Source organism: Scyliorhinus torazame, chromosome 3 (genome assembly GCF_047496885.1).
Source record: "Scyliorhinus torazame isolate Kashiwa2021f chromosome 3, sScyTor2.1, whole genome shotgun sequence".
NCBI lineage: Eukaryota > Metazoa > Chordata > Chondrichthyes > Carcharhiniformes > Scyliorhinidae > Scyliorhinus > Scyliorhinus torazame.
In genome coordinates, this window is record NC_092709.1 from 296,156,057 (window position 1) to 296,175,362 (window position 19,306).

Here is a 19,306-nt window from a genome sequence, read left to right on the forward strand (position 1 = left end):
TGGACCATGCTCCACATTTTATGGATTTAGCCCTAGAATCAGGTCCGTCCCAATGCACGCCATAGAGGTTGCTACGGCACTGTTGGCAGACGAGGGATTTTGCGAGTATGTCCGCCGCCATTGGGGACCAATTTCAAATGTAATAAAAGCGAGTTTATCTCACCTACGCTGTGGGAAGCCCTTAAGGTGGTAATTAGTGGGAGATCATTTCCTACAAAGCACACGTGGAAAGGACTGCGAGGGTGCTGCAGCAGAGGCTGGTGGACTCCATCCTTGAGGTGGACCGTCAGTACTCATTTGCCCCTACCCTGGAGTTACTTGCGAGTCGTAAAAAGTTACAGACACAGTTTGATTTAGGATAGACCATTTAACTACCATCGGTGGTTGAGGGCCTTCACGTACTGGCCAACATCTTGACAAAGAATCTCATCGGAAATGCTTAGCATGATCTAGGGATCTTACTTCATATTGTTTGCTTTTTGGAACAGGAAATCTAGGCTGACACTCCAGTAGTACTGAGCGAGTGCTGCAATAGTAGAGGTGTCATTTTGTGGTTAAAACATTCAACTAAGACCCCATCTGCTCTTTCAGGTAGATGTGAAAGATCCCATGACATATTTCAAAGGAAGGGTAGCGGAGCTATCCCCAGTGACCTGGTAAATGTTTGTCCCTCAATCGACATCGCTAAAACTGATGATCTGGTTATTATCACATTGCTATTTGTCAGAATATGCGGTGCACAAACGGACTGTCACGTTTCCTACGTTACAGCAGTGACTGTACTTCAAAAGTAATTAATTTGATGTAAAGCCAAGAATTTAGGGGTGTCCTGTGGTCATGAAATGTACTGAATAATGCTGTTTTTTCTTTATTTTTTCTTTCTTTAAAACTGACAAAGTTTTATTTGATATCTGTGACTGGAAATTTAAACAGTGTTGACACACAAATCTTGACAGAAGGAGTGTCATTTTTGGAATCCTTCTGTCATTGTCAATTAACTGCCCGATACAGACTGCTCGCTATTTCACAATGCTAGTAGTTCTAGAATCCATTGTATTACAGCCTTTTACTCAATCTCTTTGTCACAGGGTCAGATATCCTATTTGATCCACATTGACGCTTGATCCACCTCTTGTGTATAAATTAGTTCACTGATATGCTCCTCTCAACCTTTCTATGATCTTCTCCAATCTTCCAGCTTTCCAAAAACTCTGAACCCCCACCCCAAGCACAAATTGATATCTGAGCCTTCAGCCATCTAGGCCATAAGTTTTTGAATTCCCTCCGTAGACTTCCCTACACACCTTTCCTTCTTTAAAATGTTCCTTTAAAACTTACCTCTTTGACCAATATTTTGGTCACCTGTCTTAACGTTTGCTTCATTTTCTCGTGTCACAATTTGTTTGATAACGCTCCAGTCTCAGGAAGTCTTACTGGTGTAAATGCACGTTGTTGCTGCTTTGGTTAATAATTCAATGAACATTGATCATTAACAGATGCCTCAAGTTGTACTTGAATTTAAAAATCTGATCAGCTTTATAATCCGGGCTTGTTTTGTAGGCTTCAGTTTCCTATTTGCTACACTACTATACATGCCATGGGAAACAGGAAATCCGTGAGAAATCTAACTTTTTTGACATCATGGACTGGGTTTATAAGGATCTATGGAAAGGAACTATTCAATCTATTTAAACATTCAACCCCGTTTGTGTTGGTCTGTTTTTGATGTTTGTACTGCAGTGTACCTTCCTGATTTTGCGTGTTGTATGTAATTTTTTTCAGGACATTCGGGAAGTCTTCCAGCTTCCCTGAATTGCATCAGCTCCCCACTGCCCCCTTCATCAGTTCATTCACTAATATTTTGTTGCCAGATTTAAAATTCAGGCCATAAGGGTGGAGGTTATGCTAAACTAGAAGTGGGGGTTGTGCAGGTGGGATTTATGGGATTTGAGAGGGATATTCAAAAGCGTGAAATGTTTTGATTGAGTACGTAAGTGAAACTGTTTCCAGTGGGAGAAAATTCGGCGGCCGTGACACAGATTTAAGGAGTGTTGACGAAAGAATTCGAGACAACATGTAAGAAAGCATTTTTGCACAACTTTGTTGATATGAATGGCGGGCTGCCTCAAAGCCTGGTGGAAGTAGATACAATATTAAATTTCAAAAGGAGTTTGGATTAAATACCTAAAGGGGAACAATTTGCAGGGCTTTGGGAAAGAGTAGGAATGGGACTAAGTTATCGGTCTTTCAAAGAACTGCAAAACACTCTGTTGTATCACTCTTATGTGGTGTTGTGGTATTTTTCTTATGATTGCATTGAGGAGAGGATGTGGTGGGCACTGAACATGCTCTACTACAAGTGACTTGACTTGAATATAGGTTAATTCTTTCACTTGGACTCTTATTATCCCCTGTCAGCAGGAATAACTTTGGTTTCTGTACAAAGGAAGACCCTTTGTGGTGAATAGGATAAATGGGGTGGTGGGGTGGGGAAGGTCCAAATTTTAACATTTCAATCAGATATGGGCTGACTCATGAACTCCCTGTCCTTTCTCAGATCTTCCTGTTTTTACTTGAATTTTCAGCATTTATGCTTATTGATTTAATCTGGAATCCCAATCTCTGTGGCAATTAATCAGAAATCACCAAGGAAAGGGTATCTAAATAATTGCACAATCTTGATTACAGTGAAACCATACATATGGGTGGGCTGTAACAATTTGAACAAATTGACTGCGGTGGGTGTTGTAATTTTATGTAAAATATGTCAGAATACTAATTGTAATCTAGAATCAGTGTAAAATTGCAATAAAAAATTCCATCCTCTTAGACTTTAACTTCTGTCTTAAACATGCAGATTAACTCAGTTGCCGTGACCTTTTTATTTTCCAGCAGTAAAATGTTATCTTGATGAACTTGCAATGACGCAGCACAACAACATTATCTTCCAGAATAGAACAACAATGTACACTCCTGAGCTGCTGTAAATTTGTAATTATAAATAACTGGAATTTTGCTGTCTTTCAGGCAGTGCAGAAGACTATTTTTATACTACACATGGCGGTGACACTTTAATAGAGGGAGTTAATGATGCTGAAGATTTTGAGAGGACATGGAATGCCTTCACACTTCTTGGTAAGGGCAAAGGTCAGGGATTTCAAATGATGAATTCATTTCCATTATATCTCTAAAGGTCTTGCTCTTGATGTAACTTTAAAGTGGTGATGCTTTCATGAAAGTGTGTGTTGATGGTGCGTGAGAATTGATCTTGGTGTTCTGAGGTCAAGGAGGGGAAAATATCAGGTAGAATTTCCACTTGCAGTCGCCGTCCAGGCAAGGACGTGATCAGGCTTAAATGCAATTTATACCATGACTGAAAGGCTTGCCTGCATTTCCTTGTTTGCAAGTGAAGAATGGCTACTTGAGTGAGGATTGCAGGCATCTGGGGGACCAAAACTCTCTATAAATCAAAGTCAATGCCATGGCAGGAGAAATAATGGATGAAGGTGTATTTATAAAAGTTGGAAGACTTAATTCATGAGAGTAGTTGGGTTTAACATCTTTGTGTTTGGAATTTCATGTGGAAAATGTTAGTTGAGGAAAAAGTGGTCACCAGGTATTGTTTTGACTTTAGAACACAGTTTAAATGAATTGTATTTGGAGTTGCTGTCTAAAGACTTTTGTACACTTGCGACTGAAACTGGTAAAAATGCTTTTTTTTTTTCTTCAGGTGTAAAGGATGCACATCAGATGAACATTTATAAAGTAATAGCTTCAATTCTCCACCTGGGAAATGTGGAAATCGTATCTGAACGAGATGCAGACTCTTGCTGCATTGCTGTAAGTTAGACACAGAGCATTTACTCCAATTAAAACTTACTCAAAAGGGTTTGGTTAGTGGCTGTACCACAGACATTAGTGCTTCATCAGTGTAAAACTAATAATGAGCAGTAGGACAATATACAAAGTGGATGTAATCTAATCTCATGAGCATGTGATATACTGCCAAACCAAACTTCACCAATTTATATCCATTGCATGAACTTTGACATTATATTATGAGCTTTTAATTATCCCCTCGCCGTGTGCATTTTCCTTTTACATTGTGAGGTAGATTAACCAAAAAGCAGGTGTGCAATGGGGAATCGCAGGGTTGATAGATCAGGTCCTGAATCCATTTCATACTTGGCTGCAACAGCGTTCCTCTTCATTTAGTGATGCAAAGGCATTTCGTACCTTAGCCCCATTTCATGCAACACGTGGTTGAGAAGTATTCGGCTATGATATGGCTAATTAGCTGTCATTTCTCTCAACCTGAAGCCCTTCCTCGGTGCAAGGATGTGATCATGTTTGATGCTCAAATAATTTAATGTGTAAAGCCCTTGCTTGATATTGGAAGTTGCAGCTTGACTGTATGGGTTGCATAAGGTGTTGTGGAAGAGTTCCAGGTTGTCCAAGGGATTGGCATGAAGTAGCATTAAATATGGAACGACATCAACATTTTGGGATCATCATTTATCAACATTTAATTGCACAGGCGATATCAATATTGTGACTCAAGGTGCAGGGCAGTGTCGGGGATGCAGTGAAATACTCATAATTTGCCTTGGTGTGTGCCCCATCAAACTGCTTGGTGGCACTCCGTGTTCTGGTCCATCCATGGAAAATGATATCTTGGATTCAATGCTAAAGGACTGTCAGCATCTCCGGAAATATCATCAGTCACAGCATTAAGAAAAGTTGAAAGGAAAATGCATTGATGTTGCCAACATCCCCATGGGTTCCTGTAAAGTAGGTATCCTTGAAACAAATCTTCTTTTGAACATCTATGCCTTCAAGTACATCACCCGGAGAGAAAGAAAAAACTGTTTCGGTATTTGCATGTTTGCAGTGGAGACGGAGATTCTGCAGAATATCTTTTTAATATAAACGGTGACCTCTACACCATTGCGCTCGTCCTTGGACCTGTAAATAGCAGGAGCAACTACTACCATTTATAAACTGACTCATAAAATTAAGTTTCTCACCTTCTAATATGAAGCAGAGTAGATTGTGTTGAACTGCGATCTGTTCAGTGAATGATGTGTTTTCATTTTTTAAAAAAATAATATTTTATTAAAGTATTTGAATTTTTTTTATTTAAAAAAAAAATTAAAACATTTTTTATTAAAGGTTTTCATAAAATATCAATAACAAAATGAGAAAGAAAAAAGAACCCAACAGGGTTAAGTACAAAACACAATCGAAAAAAGCAACCCCCAAACCCCTCCCCGCCCCTGTACATAAATAATAAATTAACATTAACACCCCGACTTAACACAACAGGTGTATACAACCCCTCAGACCCTCCAGTGTAAATAACATAAACAAAAATAAAGTACACCCCCCCCCCCCCCACCCCCCGGAGCTGCTGCTGCCATTGACCAATGTCTATTGTTCTGCCAGAAAGTCTAAGAACGGTTGCCACCGCCTAAAGAACCCTTGTACCGACCCTCTCAAGGCGAATTTCACCCTCTCCAATTTAATGAACCCTGCCATATCGCTGATCCAGTGGTTGTTATAAATTGGGATCCAAATCAATGCTCCCTCCACTCGCATATCTCGTCCACTGCCTCCAGATCCTCAGACCCGCCACTACTTGTGGAGTATCGGGCCGGCGAGAACGGCAGAGGTGCCGTTATCAATGCTCCCAGACTGGTGTCTTTGCATGACGCCGCCTCCATCCGCTCCCATGCCGACCCCTCCCCCACTACCCACTTCCTGATCATGTTTATATTAGCCGCCCAGTAGTAATTGCAGAAGTTCGTCAGCGCCAACCCACCCTCTCCCCGACTGCGCTCCAGCAACACTTTCTTCACTCGCGGGGTTTTACTCGCCCACCCAAAGCCCAAAATAATCTTATTCAGCCGCTTGAAAAAGGCCTTGGGGATGAAGATATGGAGGCACTGAAAGACTAACAGAAATCTGGGGAGGACCGTCATTTTCACGGTCTGTATCCTCCCTGCCAGTGATAGCAGGAGCATGTCCCATCTCTTAAAGTCCCCTTCCATTTGTTCTACCAACCGGGATAGGTTTAACTTGTGTAGTACCTCCCATTTCCGGGACATCTGGATTCCCAGATATCAAAAGCCCTTCCCTTCCATTCTAAGCGGCAGCTCTCCCAGTCTCTTCTCCTGCCCTCTTGCCTGGATCGCAAACATCTCGCTTTTCCCCATGTTCAATTTATACCCTGAAAAGTTGCCAAATTCCCTCGAGATTTGCATTAATTCCCCCATCCCCTCCAACGGGTCCGAAATGTACAAGCGCAGATCATCTGCGTAGAACGAGACCCAGTGCCCCACCACCGAACCAGCCCTTTTCGATTCCGAGAGGCTCTTAACGTCATGGCCAATGGCTCTATGGCCAGAGCAAACAGTAACGGGGAGAGGGGGCACCCTTGCCTCGTCCCTTGGTGTAGTTCAAAATACCCCGACCTCAGCCGCTTCGTACGCCCACTCGCTACTGGTGCCTGATAGAGCAACCGCACCCAGTCGATAAAGCCCTCACCAAATCCAAACCATCCCAGCACCTCCCACAGGTAATTCCACTCCACCCGATCAAAGGCCTTCTCCGCATCCATCGCTACCACTACCTCCGCCTCCTCTCCTTCTGAGGGCATCGTAATAACTTTTAGAAGCCTTCGAGCATTGGCCTTGAGTTGCCTGCCCTTAACAAATCCCGTCTGGTCTTCCCCTATCACCCTGGGACACAGTCCTCTATCCTGTGGCCAGTATCTTAGCCAGCAGTTTGGCATCCACATTCAGTAGAGAAATCAGCCTGTATGACCCGCATTGCTCCGGATCCTTCTCCCGTTTCAAGATCAATGAAATCGAGGCCTGCGACAGTGTTGGGTGGAGGACTCCCTTCTCTCTTGCTTTGTTAAATGTCCGCACCAGCAGTGGGTTCAATATCTCTGAAAACTTCTGATAGAATTCCACCGGGTAGCCATCAGGCCCCGGGGCCTTGCCCAAATGCATGCCCTCCAGCCCCTTGATTATTTCCTCAATCTCAATTGGGGCTCCCAGCCCCTCCACCAGGTCCTCCTCCACCCGCGGGAACCTCTACTGATCCAGAAATTGCCTCATCCCCTCCACCCCAGCCGGGGGTTTCGACTCATATAATTTACGATAAAAGTCCTTAAACACCTCGTCCACCCCTGCTGGGTCCAGGACAGTATTACCGTCTCTACTCTTGACTCTACCTAGCTCCCTGGCCGCCTTTTCCTTTTCCTGAGCTGGTGCACCAACATTCTGCTTGCCTTTTCCCCGTACTCCTAGATCCACCACCCTTTCCTTCCTCAACTGTTCCACTGCTTTCCCTGTGGTCAACAGCCCAAACTCCACCTGTAACCTCCGCCACTCCCTCAGTAGCCCTGTGTCCGGGGCCTCCGAGTATCTCCTGTCCACCTGGAGTATCTCCGCCACCAGTCTATCCCTCTCAGCCCGTTCACCTTGTCTCTGTGGGCCTGTATCGAGATTAATTCCTCTCTGACTACTGCCTTCAAAGCTTCCCAGATCGTCGCTGCAGAGACCTCCCCCGTATCATTTGTTTCCAGGTAGTTCTGGATGGACTTGTTAACCCGCCCATGGACCGCCTCATCCGCTAGCAACCCCACATCCAGTCTCCACAGCGGGCGTTGTCCTCTCTCCACACTAACCCATAGAACCACCCAGTGCGGGGCATGATCCGACACTACAATTGCCGAGCCCACCCCTCATCTGTTACCCTTCAATTCTTTTGCCGCAGCCGGTCTCCTCCCTGTCCTGGATTTTGACCGCTCCAATTCCAGATCAATGACTGTGTTGAAGTCCCCTCCCATGATCAGGTTATGTGACTCTCAGTCTGGGACCTTACCTGACTAACACCCACCTCATAAATTCCACATCGTTCCAATTCGGAGCATACATGTTCACAAGTACCACTCGCACCCCCTCCAGCTCCCCACTCACCATTATGTACCTACCCCCTTGTCTGGCACAATTCTCCCTGCCTCGGATGCCACTCGTTTGCTGGTCAAGATTGCTACCCCCCTGGTCTTTGAGTCCAGTGATGTGTTTTCATTTACCAACTCAAATAGGTTTCTATTTATTTGCACAGCACTGTCAATCTAAATTTTTTTGAGGTTGTATTAGGAAACCAAGATAGTTTTAAAGGATTTATATTTGTATTGGTAAACATTAGCAATAAGGTGTAGTTTTAAGTGGTTTTAATTTAATATTTCTGTGCCTGGAAGGGCAAAACCTATAGCATAGTGGACAAAGAGGCCATGGGAGGTGGGGGGCATGAGTTGGCATGGAGGATAAGAGAGACCAATGGGGGTGCGGGAGTTAATGAGGGGATGAATTGGCATGGAGACTATCGGGTGCAATGTGGGGGTAGGTGGGGCTATGAGTTAGCATGGAGTTTCTGAGGGGTCATGGGGTTAGGTGGGGATCTGTGTTGGGGTATGAAGGATGAGGACTAGAGGGCCTAATATATAACCAAACAACTGGGATAACGTTGAACAGAGAACCGAGGCAGGTCTTTTAAACAAACAGCTTTGGTAGGCAGCAGCTCCTTTGGTCACTTCCGATATGTGCCTGAGATTGGTGGGCCTGACTCCATCCCACAATGGCTCACCCGGAGCAGAAAATCTGCCATTCGGGATACTTGCTGGTCAAGAAAGCTCCAAGCTTAGAGGTTTATCCCTCATTGCGGCAATGTGACATTTCTCCATTTGACACTGCAGCAACCCTGTGGCTTCCCTGGGCCATTTTATGATGATGCCAGAATCTTGCTGATGTCACAGTGGCCGCCTTTCCCCACCTAACTCTGTGGAGAGGCGTCCTCCTGATGGGGTGACCTCTTTAAATTCAGCTTCCAAATGTAGTTTGAATTAGGGCACCTGGAACTGGATTAAAGCTACCCAAGCTAGTTTCCTGCAGACAGAAGGAATAAGTATTTTTGTGAATATTTTCAGGAAACTCCTGCATAAAATTGACCACTGTTTCTCCCCTTGATCTCTGTCTGATAACCATGCTGGATGTGCATATGTGTGGACAGACAAGACATTATTTTTATTCGTTCATGGTATGTGGGCGCCGAAGACTAGACCAGCGTTTATTGCGCATCCCTCGTGACCCTTGAGAAGGTGACCGTGATCTGTCTTCTTGAACCTTTGTAGTCCCTGAGGTGTAGGTACACCCACAATGCTGTTAGGGAGGGTATTCCAGGATTTTGCCCCAGCAATAGTGAAGGATCAGCAATATATTTCCAAGTCAGGGTGGTGAGTGACTTGGAGGGGAACCGCCAGGTGGTGGGGTTCCCAGGTATCTGCTACTATTGTCCTTCTAGATGGTTGTAGTCCTAGGTTTGGAAGTTGCTGCCTGAGGAACTTTGATAATACATGTTTTAATAAAGTTTTCCAATGAACGTTTTTACATACGTTTTACATAATAAACAATAACAATAAATATATCCCAAAGCTTACAATGAAACTATTTACACAACAGAATTTAAAAAAAAAAACAGAACAAGGTGGGTTTTGTCTCCATGCCCAACTCACAGTGTATCAACAGTACCCCCCCCCCCCCCCCCCAGGATGCTGCTGCTGACACTTACTGCTACTGTTTACTCAATTGCAGTGCCCAAACTCTTGACCTTTTTTTCTCCCCGCCTACTTCCTTATGAAGCTGTTGACTCCTTTATTGAAATAAGGTACCAGTGGCACTGGGTGGAAGCCTTGATAGTAAGTAACTGGGGAGATTTTGTGTATTAATATAGCCCCACAGCTATTGTCACAACCACTAGACCTTCTTTTCAACTTTGGTGTGTGGGTTAAAATGGGTGGTAGCAGATTTCCTGCCAGCTGATGCCCCACCCAGTGGAAAGGAAAACCAGGCGAGGTGTAAAATGGGCGGCCAATCCACTAAGGACCATTCTACAGATTAGTTGAAGCATTCAACTTTAATAGAAACATCCAACTTCAGCCTATCATCCCATTTTATTTTAGTATGCAAGTGACTTGTAGTGAGGAGAAGGGTTTTGACATTGAATAGACAGAAAGCAATTGTTAATGCGCTACTTGTTAATTTTTGTGCTTTCAGCAAAAAGATCAGCACTTGAACTACTTCTGTGATTTACTGGGAGTAGAGCACGATCAGATGCAACACTGGCTGTGTCACCGGAAGCTTGTCACAACGTCCGAAACCTATGTCAAGACTATGTCCAAACAGCATGCCATCAATGCCAGAAATGCACTGGCCAAGCACATTTATGCTCAGCTTTTCAACTGGATTGTGGATCACATCAATAAAGCACTGCACACGACCAGCAAACAGCACTCATTCATTGGCGTGCTGGATATTTACGGGTACAGACTGGAATGGGGTTACCACAAGATTGAGCAATGTATAGCTATAGCTGCATTTTCAAACTCTGACCCTTTTGTGCTGTTTCTCTTACTTTTTATTTGTCTTTTTCTCTCCCAAATCCAATCTTTCTTTCCATCTTCCACTTCTGGTGCCTTTTTTGACAATGATTTCCCCCAATGTATCGTCCTTCTCCGTCTCTGTTTATTTCTCATTAATTAAGGGGATAGAGTATTGTTCCCATCGTTATCCAAAGATGCACTGCTGCTTTTGTATTGTTATCTGCTTGGACTGTCAATTTGTTTGATGCCTTCCTCCAGAAAATTCTGGACTACTGTTCCTAGTTACTCCCTTGTCCCTTAATGTTACCACTAAGACCAAATTGATTGATTCACAGAAGTGATGATGTCTTTCTTCCCTATCTATTGCAGGTTTGAAACATTTGAAATCAACAGTTTTGAACAGTTCTGCATCAACTATGCCAATGAAAAACTGCAACAGCAATTTAACCTGGTGAGACCACTGAACTATGTACTCATGTATGTGCTAAAACCTTTCTTTTGCTACTGGTACATTCAATTCTAAAGGCAGCAGGTCAACTTGGTCTTTGAATTTGGCTTGACTCAAATGTTACTCTTTAAATGGTGGATGAATAAAATGGAGGTTGCCAGTAATAGATGTCTTTTTAACAAAACTACTGTTTGTTGATTGCTTTCAATGTTTTTCAGCATGTCTTCAAACTGGAACAGGAGGAATACATGAAGGAACAAATACCATGGACACTCATTGACTTCTCTGACAATCAACCTTGCATTGACCTTATTGAGGCTAAATTGGGCATTTTGGACTTGTTGGATGAAGAATGCAAGGTAAATGCGTTATTGCAGAATTTTTTATTACTTTATCAGAGTTACAAAGCCAGAGCTCCGTGTGGACAGGGGCAAACCCCTAATCCAGCTCCTCGCCTGCTCCAAAGACCAATTCAAATTGAAATTAAATCCAATTCATGGTCCCCACAAGAGGGACATGCCAGATCCAGGCATTATACCTGCCATCACACTCATCTTAGCCAAAAGGCCGAGTAGCAATCATTATTGCAGATTTTAACTCTTGCCCGACTTAGTTTTCTTTTAATTGAGGAATAATGATCCGATGATAGTTGTCCTCTAATTTCATAGTAAGGTTGATCAATTTCTTAACACGTGATAGCCCTGCTGCTCAGTGAAGGGGAAAATCCAACACGTTTTTAGACTGGGAGAGGAGGCAGACAGGTTGGATTGTGAGATTGAGAAGGCGAGTAACTGTTTGGGATTTTGCTAAAATGGTTTGGCAAATTTACATATTTTTTGAAGTCTTAAAACCTGGAGTGACCTACACAGCTTATTGGAATATCCAAGGAAATATTAAGGCAATGAACATCCTTGAACGTGAATAAGCCACCATGGTTGGATGAAATCATCCCAGGCTGTTAAATAAAGCCAGGGAAGAAATATTGGATGTTCTGACCATCATTTTCTAATCCTCACTGAAAGCATGTGTGGTGTCACAGGATTGGAGAACTGCTAATGTTGTACCTTCATTTATAAATGGAGCAAGGAAATTACAAGCCAGTCAGTCTAACCTCGGTAGTAGATAATGCATCGGAATCAATCCGAAGAGACCGAATAAACTGCAACCAAATAAAGTTACCAGGGTTTGTTATTCGCAGATTGTGTCTGACTAAATTGATTAAATGTTTTGAGAATGTAGCTAGGAGGATTGGGGAGACCAAACACAGACTGGGTGACTGCTTTGTGGAATATCTTCGCTCAGTCCACATGTATGACCACCAACTTTCCTGTCAATTGCCATTTAAACTCAACATCTTGGCCTGATGCCCACATGTCTGTCCTTGGCCTGCTGCAATGTACCAGTGAAGCCCAACACAAAATGGAGGAACAACATCTCATCTTGCCATGAGGCACATTGCAGCCTTCTGGACTCAACATTTGAGTTCAACAACTTTAGACAGGAAACTTCCTCTGCCATCTTGGCCCTGGGAGTGATTTTGAGCCCGCTCTCACCGCCTGTGAGAAACTTGGAGCGGGCTTAAAATCCAGAGAGAACCGAAAAACGTAATTCACTCTGGCCCGATTGGCTATTGAAATCTCCACCCCTGTGCCAGTGGAATAGTCTGAATCGGGGGGTGGGGGGGGTGGGGGGGGGGGGGGGGTGCAAGATATCACTAGCAGGACTTGGCTTCCATTCACTTCGGGGCACCCCTTGATTTAAAGGCATCTGGAGGTTGGTTTCCTGTGTCCTCCTTACTTGGATTATGGCCAAATCACTGCTGAGGGAGTTCCCATCCTTAGTGGGGGCTGGAAGGTGGATGGCAGGAGGTGAATACGGAGGGTCAGCACTGGTGGTGATTGTGAAGTTACTGGGTGGTCCCCTGAGGGGGAAAACTGTAAGGGCAGAGTGGCCACCTCGGAAATGGCTCGCATCCTTGCTTCATGAGTAAAGGAGACGCTCTCACTTGGGGAAGCACAACTGAACTGTGCATAGATACCCCCACACTCGGGCAGCACTCTGAGGACCAAGGGGTTGAGCTCTATTGAATGTTCAGGAAGTTTGTCTCTCAGGAATAAGTGTGTAGGGCTGTGAAATGCGAGAATGAGGGTGCTCTCTAGATTGTGTGCTTGCCATGCTCATTGCAGGCAATGCTTTAATCAGCTGTGCCTCATTTTAAAATGATTGAAATTCAATTTGACCATTCATAGGCAACTCAACAGTGCCAATAAGATATTCAAAACTTACGAGAACTGCCACTGATGAGTCCCAAGCATTGAACCCTCATGCTCAACCAAGAGTTTATATCATACAAGAGACACTGATGTGGTCCTCAAAGCAAGGCTTCATGGTGAAGTCTATCATCACTCACCTCCTGTTACATGTCACAATGGGGATATTTCTGAGGTGCCCCCTCAATGGGGAATGCAGAAGCGGGTCCCATGCATGCACTGAATAGTTCTGTCACCTCACGCAAGGATTTGGGGGAGGGGTGTTGTTGCAGATTGGCCTTGTTAAATGTGTCAGTGAGACTCTGCAGTGTCCAGGCACGCAATCCTGGTGAACTTAAAAGGGAGAGGAGTGAGGATATGCCGATGTGAGAGGGGAGGGTGTGAGGCTTAGTGAAGAGGTACTCCTGAATGGGTGTGAGGCATAGTGGAGACCCCAGAGGAGTAGGGGGCTGAAGGGCAGGCCCATCTCCAGAATCCTCACTGCTCACTTTGGTTTCCTTCTCTTTCCAGTGCATGATTCTGGAGAATCATGGAGTCTGTCGGGTTGGCGTTTCTACTCATTGCGATAGGGATGGTATGATGACACAATGGTTGTCACAGCCTCACAGCACTAGGACCCAAGTTCAATTCTGGCCTTGGGTGACTGTGTGGAGTTTGCACTTTCTCCCCGTATCCGCGTGGGCTTCCATGACTGCTCTGGATTCCGCCCGTAGTCCAAAGATGTGCAGGTTAGGTGGATTGGCCATGACCAATGTGCGGGGTTGAGGGGATAGGTCGGGGGGAGTGGGCCTAGGTAGAGCGCTCGTTTGGAATGTCGTGCTGACTCGATGGGCTGAATGGTCTCCTTCTGCACTGCACAGATTCAATGGATCTATGGGTTCTATGCATAGAGCAGGAGCAGAGACAGAGATGTGCTGCGGCCAGGACCAGCGCCTTGCTGAGGAGGGCGAGCCCGGGCCCTTAGCTGCACAGGGGATAGCACCAGAGAGAGATTGGATTGGATTTGATTTATTGTCATGTGTACCGAAGTACAGTGAAAAGTATTGTTCTGCGCACAGTCGAGACAAATCATTCCATACAGGGCGTGGCACGGTAGCACAGTGGTTAGCGCTGTTGCTTCACAGTGCCAGGGACCTGGGTTCGATTCCTGGCTTGGGTCACTGTCCGTGCAGAGTCTGCACATTCTCCCCGTGTCTGTGGGTTTCCTCCAGGTCCTCCGTCATAATATACACCAGTATATGATGGTGCAGATACACACACACTGATGGACACACAACAAGACCAATCAACACACACAACACCGCAGCCAATCACCAGTTAGAGCACACGCACTATAAAGACAGAGGGCATCAGAGTTCCCGCTTATTCGGAATGCAGCCTCCGACAAGGACAGAGCTTACAGCTTACAGCACAGATCCTCACCATGTGCTGAGTGCATAGACTGGTTCGGACAGGCATAGGTCTTTAGTTTAATCTAACATCGTGTTAACACACAGTGAAAGTATGTTCAACAGTTTCTAGCTTAATAAAATAGTGTTGTATTATTTTAAGTGTTGGTGGCCTGTATGTGTTCCACGGATCCAGAGCACCCAACACATCACTCCGGTTTCCTCCCACAAGTCCTGAAAGACGTGTTTGTTAGGTGAATCGGACATTTTGAATTCTCCCTCTGTGTACCCGAACAGGCGCCGGAATGTGGCGACTAGGGAATTTCACAGTAACTTCATTGCAGTGTTAATGTAAGCCTACTTGTGACAATAATAAAGATTATTATTATTACATGAAAAAAAAGAACATAAGATAAATACACAATGTAAATACATAGACACAGACATCAGGTGAAGCATACAGAGTTGTAGTACTACTCAGTCGAGAAGATGTGTAGAGGTGGAGAGATTAGTTCAGTCCATAAGAGGACTGGTAACAGCAGGGAAGAAGCTGTTTTTGAACCTGTTATTGCGTGTTCTCAGACTTTTTAGCTCCTGCCCAATGGAAGAGGTTGGAAGAGAGAATAACCTGGGTGGGAGGGTCTTTGATTATGCTGCCCACTTTCCCAAGGCAGTGGGAGGTGTAGCCAGAGTCAATGGATTGGAGGCGGGTTTGTGTGATAGAGTGGGCCGTGTTCACGACTCTGTAGGTTCTTATGGTCCTGGGCCAAGCAGTTGCCATACCAGGCTGTGGTGCATCCGTAAAAATTGGTAAGAATCAATGTGCACATGCTGAATTTTCTTCGTTTCCTGAGGAAGTACAGTGCTCTGAAGCTTTCTTGGTCGTAGCATCAATGTGGGTGGACCAAGACAGATTGTTGGTGATGTGCACACCTAGGAATTTGAAACTGTTAACCATCTTCATCTCGGCACCATTGATGCAGACAGGGGTATGTACCAGAAGTCAATGACCAGCTCCTTAGATTTGCTGACGTTGAGGGAAAGATTGTTGTCATTACACCACTCCACTAGGTTCTCTATCTTCCTCTGACTCATCGTTGCTCGCGATCTGACCCACTATGGTCGTGTTATCAGCAAACTTGTAGATGGAGTTGGAGCCAAATTTTGCCAACACCGTTGTGTGTGTGTATAGGGAGTACAGTAGGGGGCTAAGTACGCAACCTTGCGGGACCCCAGTATTGAGAACTATCATGGAGGAGGTGTTGGTTTTTTATCCTATGGGTCAGGAAGTCCAGGGTCCAGTTGCAAAGGGAGGAATCAAGTCCTAGTTTTGGAGTTTTGATATGAGCTTGGCTAGGATTATGGTGTTGAAGGCAGAGCTGTAGTCATTGAATAGGAGTCTGATGTACGAGTCCTTGTTGTCTGGATGCTCCAGTGATGAGTGTGGGGCCAGGAAGATGGCGTCTGTTGTGTACCGATTGTGGCGGTATGCGAATTGCAGTGGATCAAGGCGTTCTGGGAGTATGGAGTTAGAACATAGAACATTACAGCGCAGTACAGGACCTTCGGCCCTCGATGTTGCGCTGACCTGTGAAACCACTCTAAAGCCCATCTACACTATTCCCTTATCGTCCATATGTCTATCCAATGACCATTTGAATGCCCTTAGTGTTGGCGAGTCCACTACTGTTGCAGGCAGGGCATTCCACACCCTTACTACTCTCTGAGTAAATAACCTACCTCTGACATCGGTCCTATATCTATCTCCCCTCAATTTAAAGCTATGTCCCCTCGTGCTAGACATCACCATCCGAGGAAAAAGACTCTCACTGTCCACCCTATCCAATCCTCTGATCATCTTGTATGCCTCAATTAAGTCATCTCTTAACCTTCTTCTCTCTAACGAAAACAGCCTCAAGTCCCTCAGCCTTTCCTCATAAGATCTTCCCTCCATACCAGGCAACATTTTGGTAAATCTCCTCTGCACCCTTTCCAATGCTTCCACATCCTTCCTATAATGCGGCGACCAGAGGTGCACGCAATACTCCAAATGCGGCCGCACCAGAGTTTTGTACAGCTGCAACATGACCTCATGTCTCCGAAACTCAATCCCTCTACCAATAAAAGCTAACACACCGGACGCCTTCTTAACAACCCTCTCAACCTGGATGGCAACTTTCAGGGATCTATGTACATGGACACCGAGATCTCTCTGCTCATCCACGCTGCCAAGAATCTTACCATTAGCCCAGTACTCTGTCTTCCTGTTATTCCTTCCAAAATGAATCACCTCACACTTTTCTGCATTAAACTCCATTTGCCACCTCTCAGCCCAGCGCTGCAGCTTATCTATGCCCTTCTGTAACTTGTAACATCCTTCCGCACTGTCCACAACTCCACCGACTTTAGTGTCATCTGCAAATTTACTCACCCATCCTTCTACGCCCTCCTCCAGGTCATTTATAAAAATGACAAACAGCAGTGGCCCCAAAACAGATCCTTGTGGTACACCACTAGTAACTGGACTTCAGTCTGAACATTTCCCATCAACCACCACCTTCTTCCAGCTAGCCAATTTCTGATCCAAACTGCTAAATCACCCTGAATCCCATGCCTCTGTATTTTCTGCAGTAGCCTACCGTGGGGAACCTTATCAAACGCTTTACTGAAATCCATATACACCACATCAACTGCTTTACCCTCATCCACCTGTTTGGTCACCTTCTCAAAGAACTCAATAAGGTTTGTGAGGCACGACCTACCCTTCACAAAACCGTGTAGACTATCTCTAGTTGATGTGTCTCATGATCAATCTCTCAAAGCACTTCATAATGATCAATGTCAAGGCCACTGTCATTGTGGCATGTTGCCTAGTTCTTCTTTGGCACCAGTATGATGGTAATCTTCTTGAAGCAGATGCGAACCTCGGGAACGGAGTCGGGAGTTTGAAAATGTCTGCTAACACACCTGCCAGCTGGTCCGTGCAGTATCTGAGTTCATGACCAGGGACTCTGTCAGGATCCATTGCTTTCTGATTGTTCACTTTCATGAAGGCCGATCTGACGTTGGAGGCTGTGACGGTACGTATGGGTGTGTCCGAGGCTGTTGGGGCAGTAACAACGGTTTGGTGGTTTCCTGCTCGAAACTAGCATAGAATGCATTGAGTTTATCAGTGAGGGGTGGGTTGTTACTGGAGATTCTACATAGCTTTGCTTTGTGTTATGTTGTTTATACCTTGCCACAACCAAGGAGAGTCCGTATTGTTAGTCTGTGACTCTAGTTTAGCCTGGTATTGTCTCTTGGCTGATGGCTTTGCGGAGGTCGTATCTGGATTTCTTGTATAGGTCAGCATCGCCTGTCTTGAACGCCTCAGACCTGCCTCCAGTGGGGAGTGAATATCCCGATTAAACCATGGTTTCCAGTTGGGGAACGTACGTACTACCTTCTTTGGCACGCAGTCTTCTACACACTTGTTGATGAAGTCTGTGATGGTGGTGACATACTCATTAGGTTGGCCACTGAGTTCTTGAATATGGACCAGTCCACTGACTCAGCAGTCACGTAGGCGCTCTTCTGTTCCCTTGGACCAGCACTGCACAACCTACGTGAACAGCCCTGTTTGAGTCTGTACCAACCAAGGGCCTTCCGACACCGGTCTTCCTATCTACAGATATCGGAGGAACAGTGCCGGAGAAGACTGCGTTGGAGGATGGTGGACCATCTTTACCGTGTGCTGCAATAGCTGGCACCATATGGGATACTCTTCAAGTCATCGCAGCTCTGCATGTCTGTGTAAATGGCTCATTTCAGGCTATCGCCGGTGGTCTGTGTGGCATCTCCCAGTCAGCCGCACACAAGTGCAATAGGGAGGTGACAGATGATCTTTAGTCGAGGGCCCACTTGTATCCAAACTTGGACCGAGACCAGGAGAACCAAGACACCAGAGCCATGAGCTTCTTTCGTTTATCTGGCATGTCCCAAGTACAGGGGCTGATAGACTGCACCTACATAACCTTGCGGTCCCCATGACATCATGCGATACCATTTATGAACAGCAAGGGATTCTACTCCCTCTACGTCCTGATCATCTGTGACCACACGCTGAGAATCATGCAGGTGTGTGCCCGTTTCCCAGGGACGGTCCAAGATAGTTGCATCTTGCAGCGCTCACAGAACCAAGATGTATTTGAGGGAGAACAGCATCTGGAGTGATGGCTCCTCTGGGAGGTGGCTGATGACACCAGTGTGGAGGCCACTGGCCGGAGACTCGCTACAATGAGGTTCATGCTGCAACACGCATGCTGGTCGAGCAGACAATTGGACAGTTAAAATGTGGTTCCAGTGCCTGGACTGGTTATGGGGTGCTCTCCAGTATAGCCTTCAGAGTGTGACCCACATAATAATGGTCTGCTGCGCTCTCCTCAACTTGGTGCTGCAGAGGAGAGACCTCCTGGACCTGGAGGAGTGCCAAACCTCCTTGGATGAGGAGGGCAGCAAGTGGAAACCTGTGGAGGAGGAGGAAGGATCTCGGGGCCCGCTTGGGCCGTCGGGCTAGGGACACCCTCCTACTCTCTCAGTTTGGGGACGAGCAGGACTAGGGGTGAGGAAATCTCCTACCGCTGGGACTGCTATATCAGCATTATTGTGATGCCAGTGGTAGGTCTCTATCGTGGTGCTCGATTCCATGGGCAGGGCGCTAAAGCCATTGGAAGACAGGGAGAATGATGATGATGCCTTGCATTGAAGACAG

The 19,306-nt window shown here is 45.4% G+C and overlaps 1 protein-coding gene across 2 annotated transcripts in view; it reads left to right on the forward strand.

Moving 5' to 3' along the window:
* The window catches only part of myo5b (myosin VB), a 389,254-nt gene that overhangs the window by 199,158 nt on the left and 170,790 nt on the right, over positions 1 to 19,306 (forward strand). For both annotated transcript variants that reach the window (XM_072497425.1, XM_072497424.1), the window contains exons 8-12: positions 3,028 to 3,135; positions 3,731 to 3,840; positions 10,125 to 10,390; positions 10,820 to 10,901; positions 11,117 to 11,257. In XM_072497425.1, the coding sequence (XP_072353526.1) occupies positions 3,028 to 3,135; positions 3,731 to 3,840; positions 10,125 to 10,390; positions 10,820 to 10,901; positions 11,117 to 11,257 (707 nt within the window). The remainder of the gene's footprint in view (positions 1 to 3,027; positions 3,136 to 3,730; positions 3,841 to 10,124; positions 10,391 to 10,819; positions 10,902 to 11,116; positions 11,258 to 19,306) is intronic.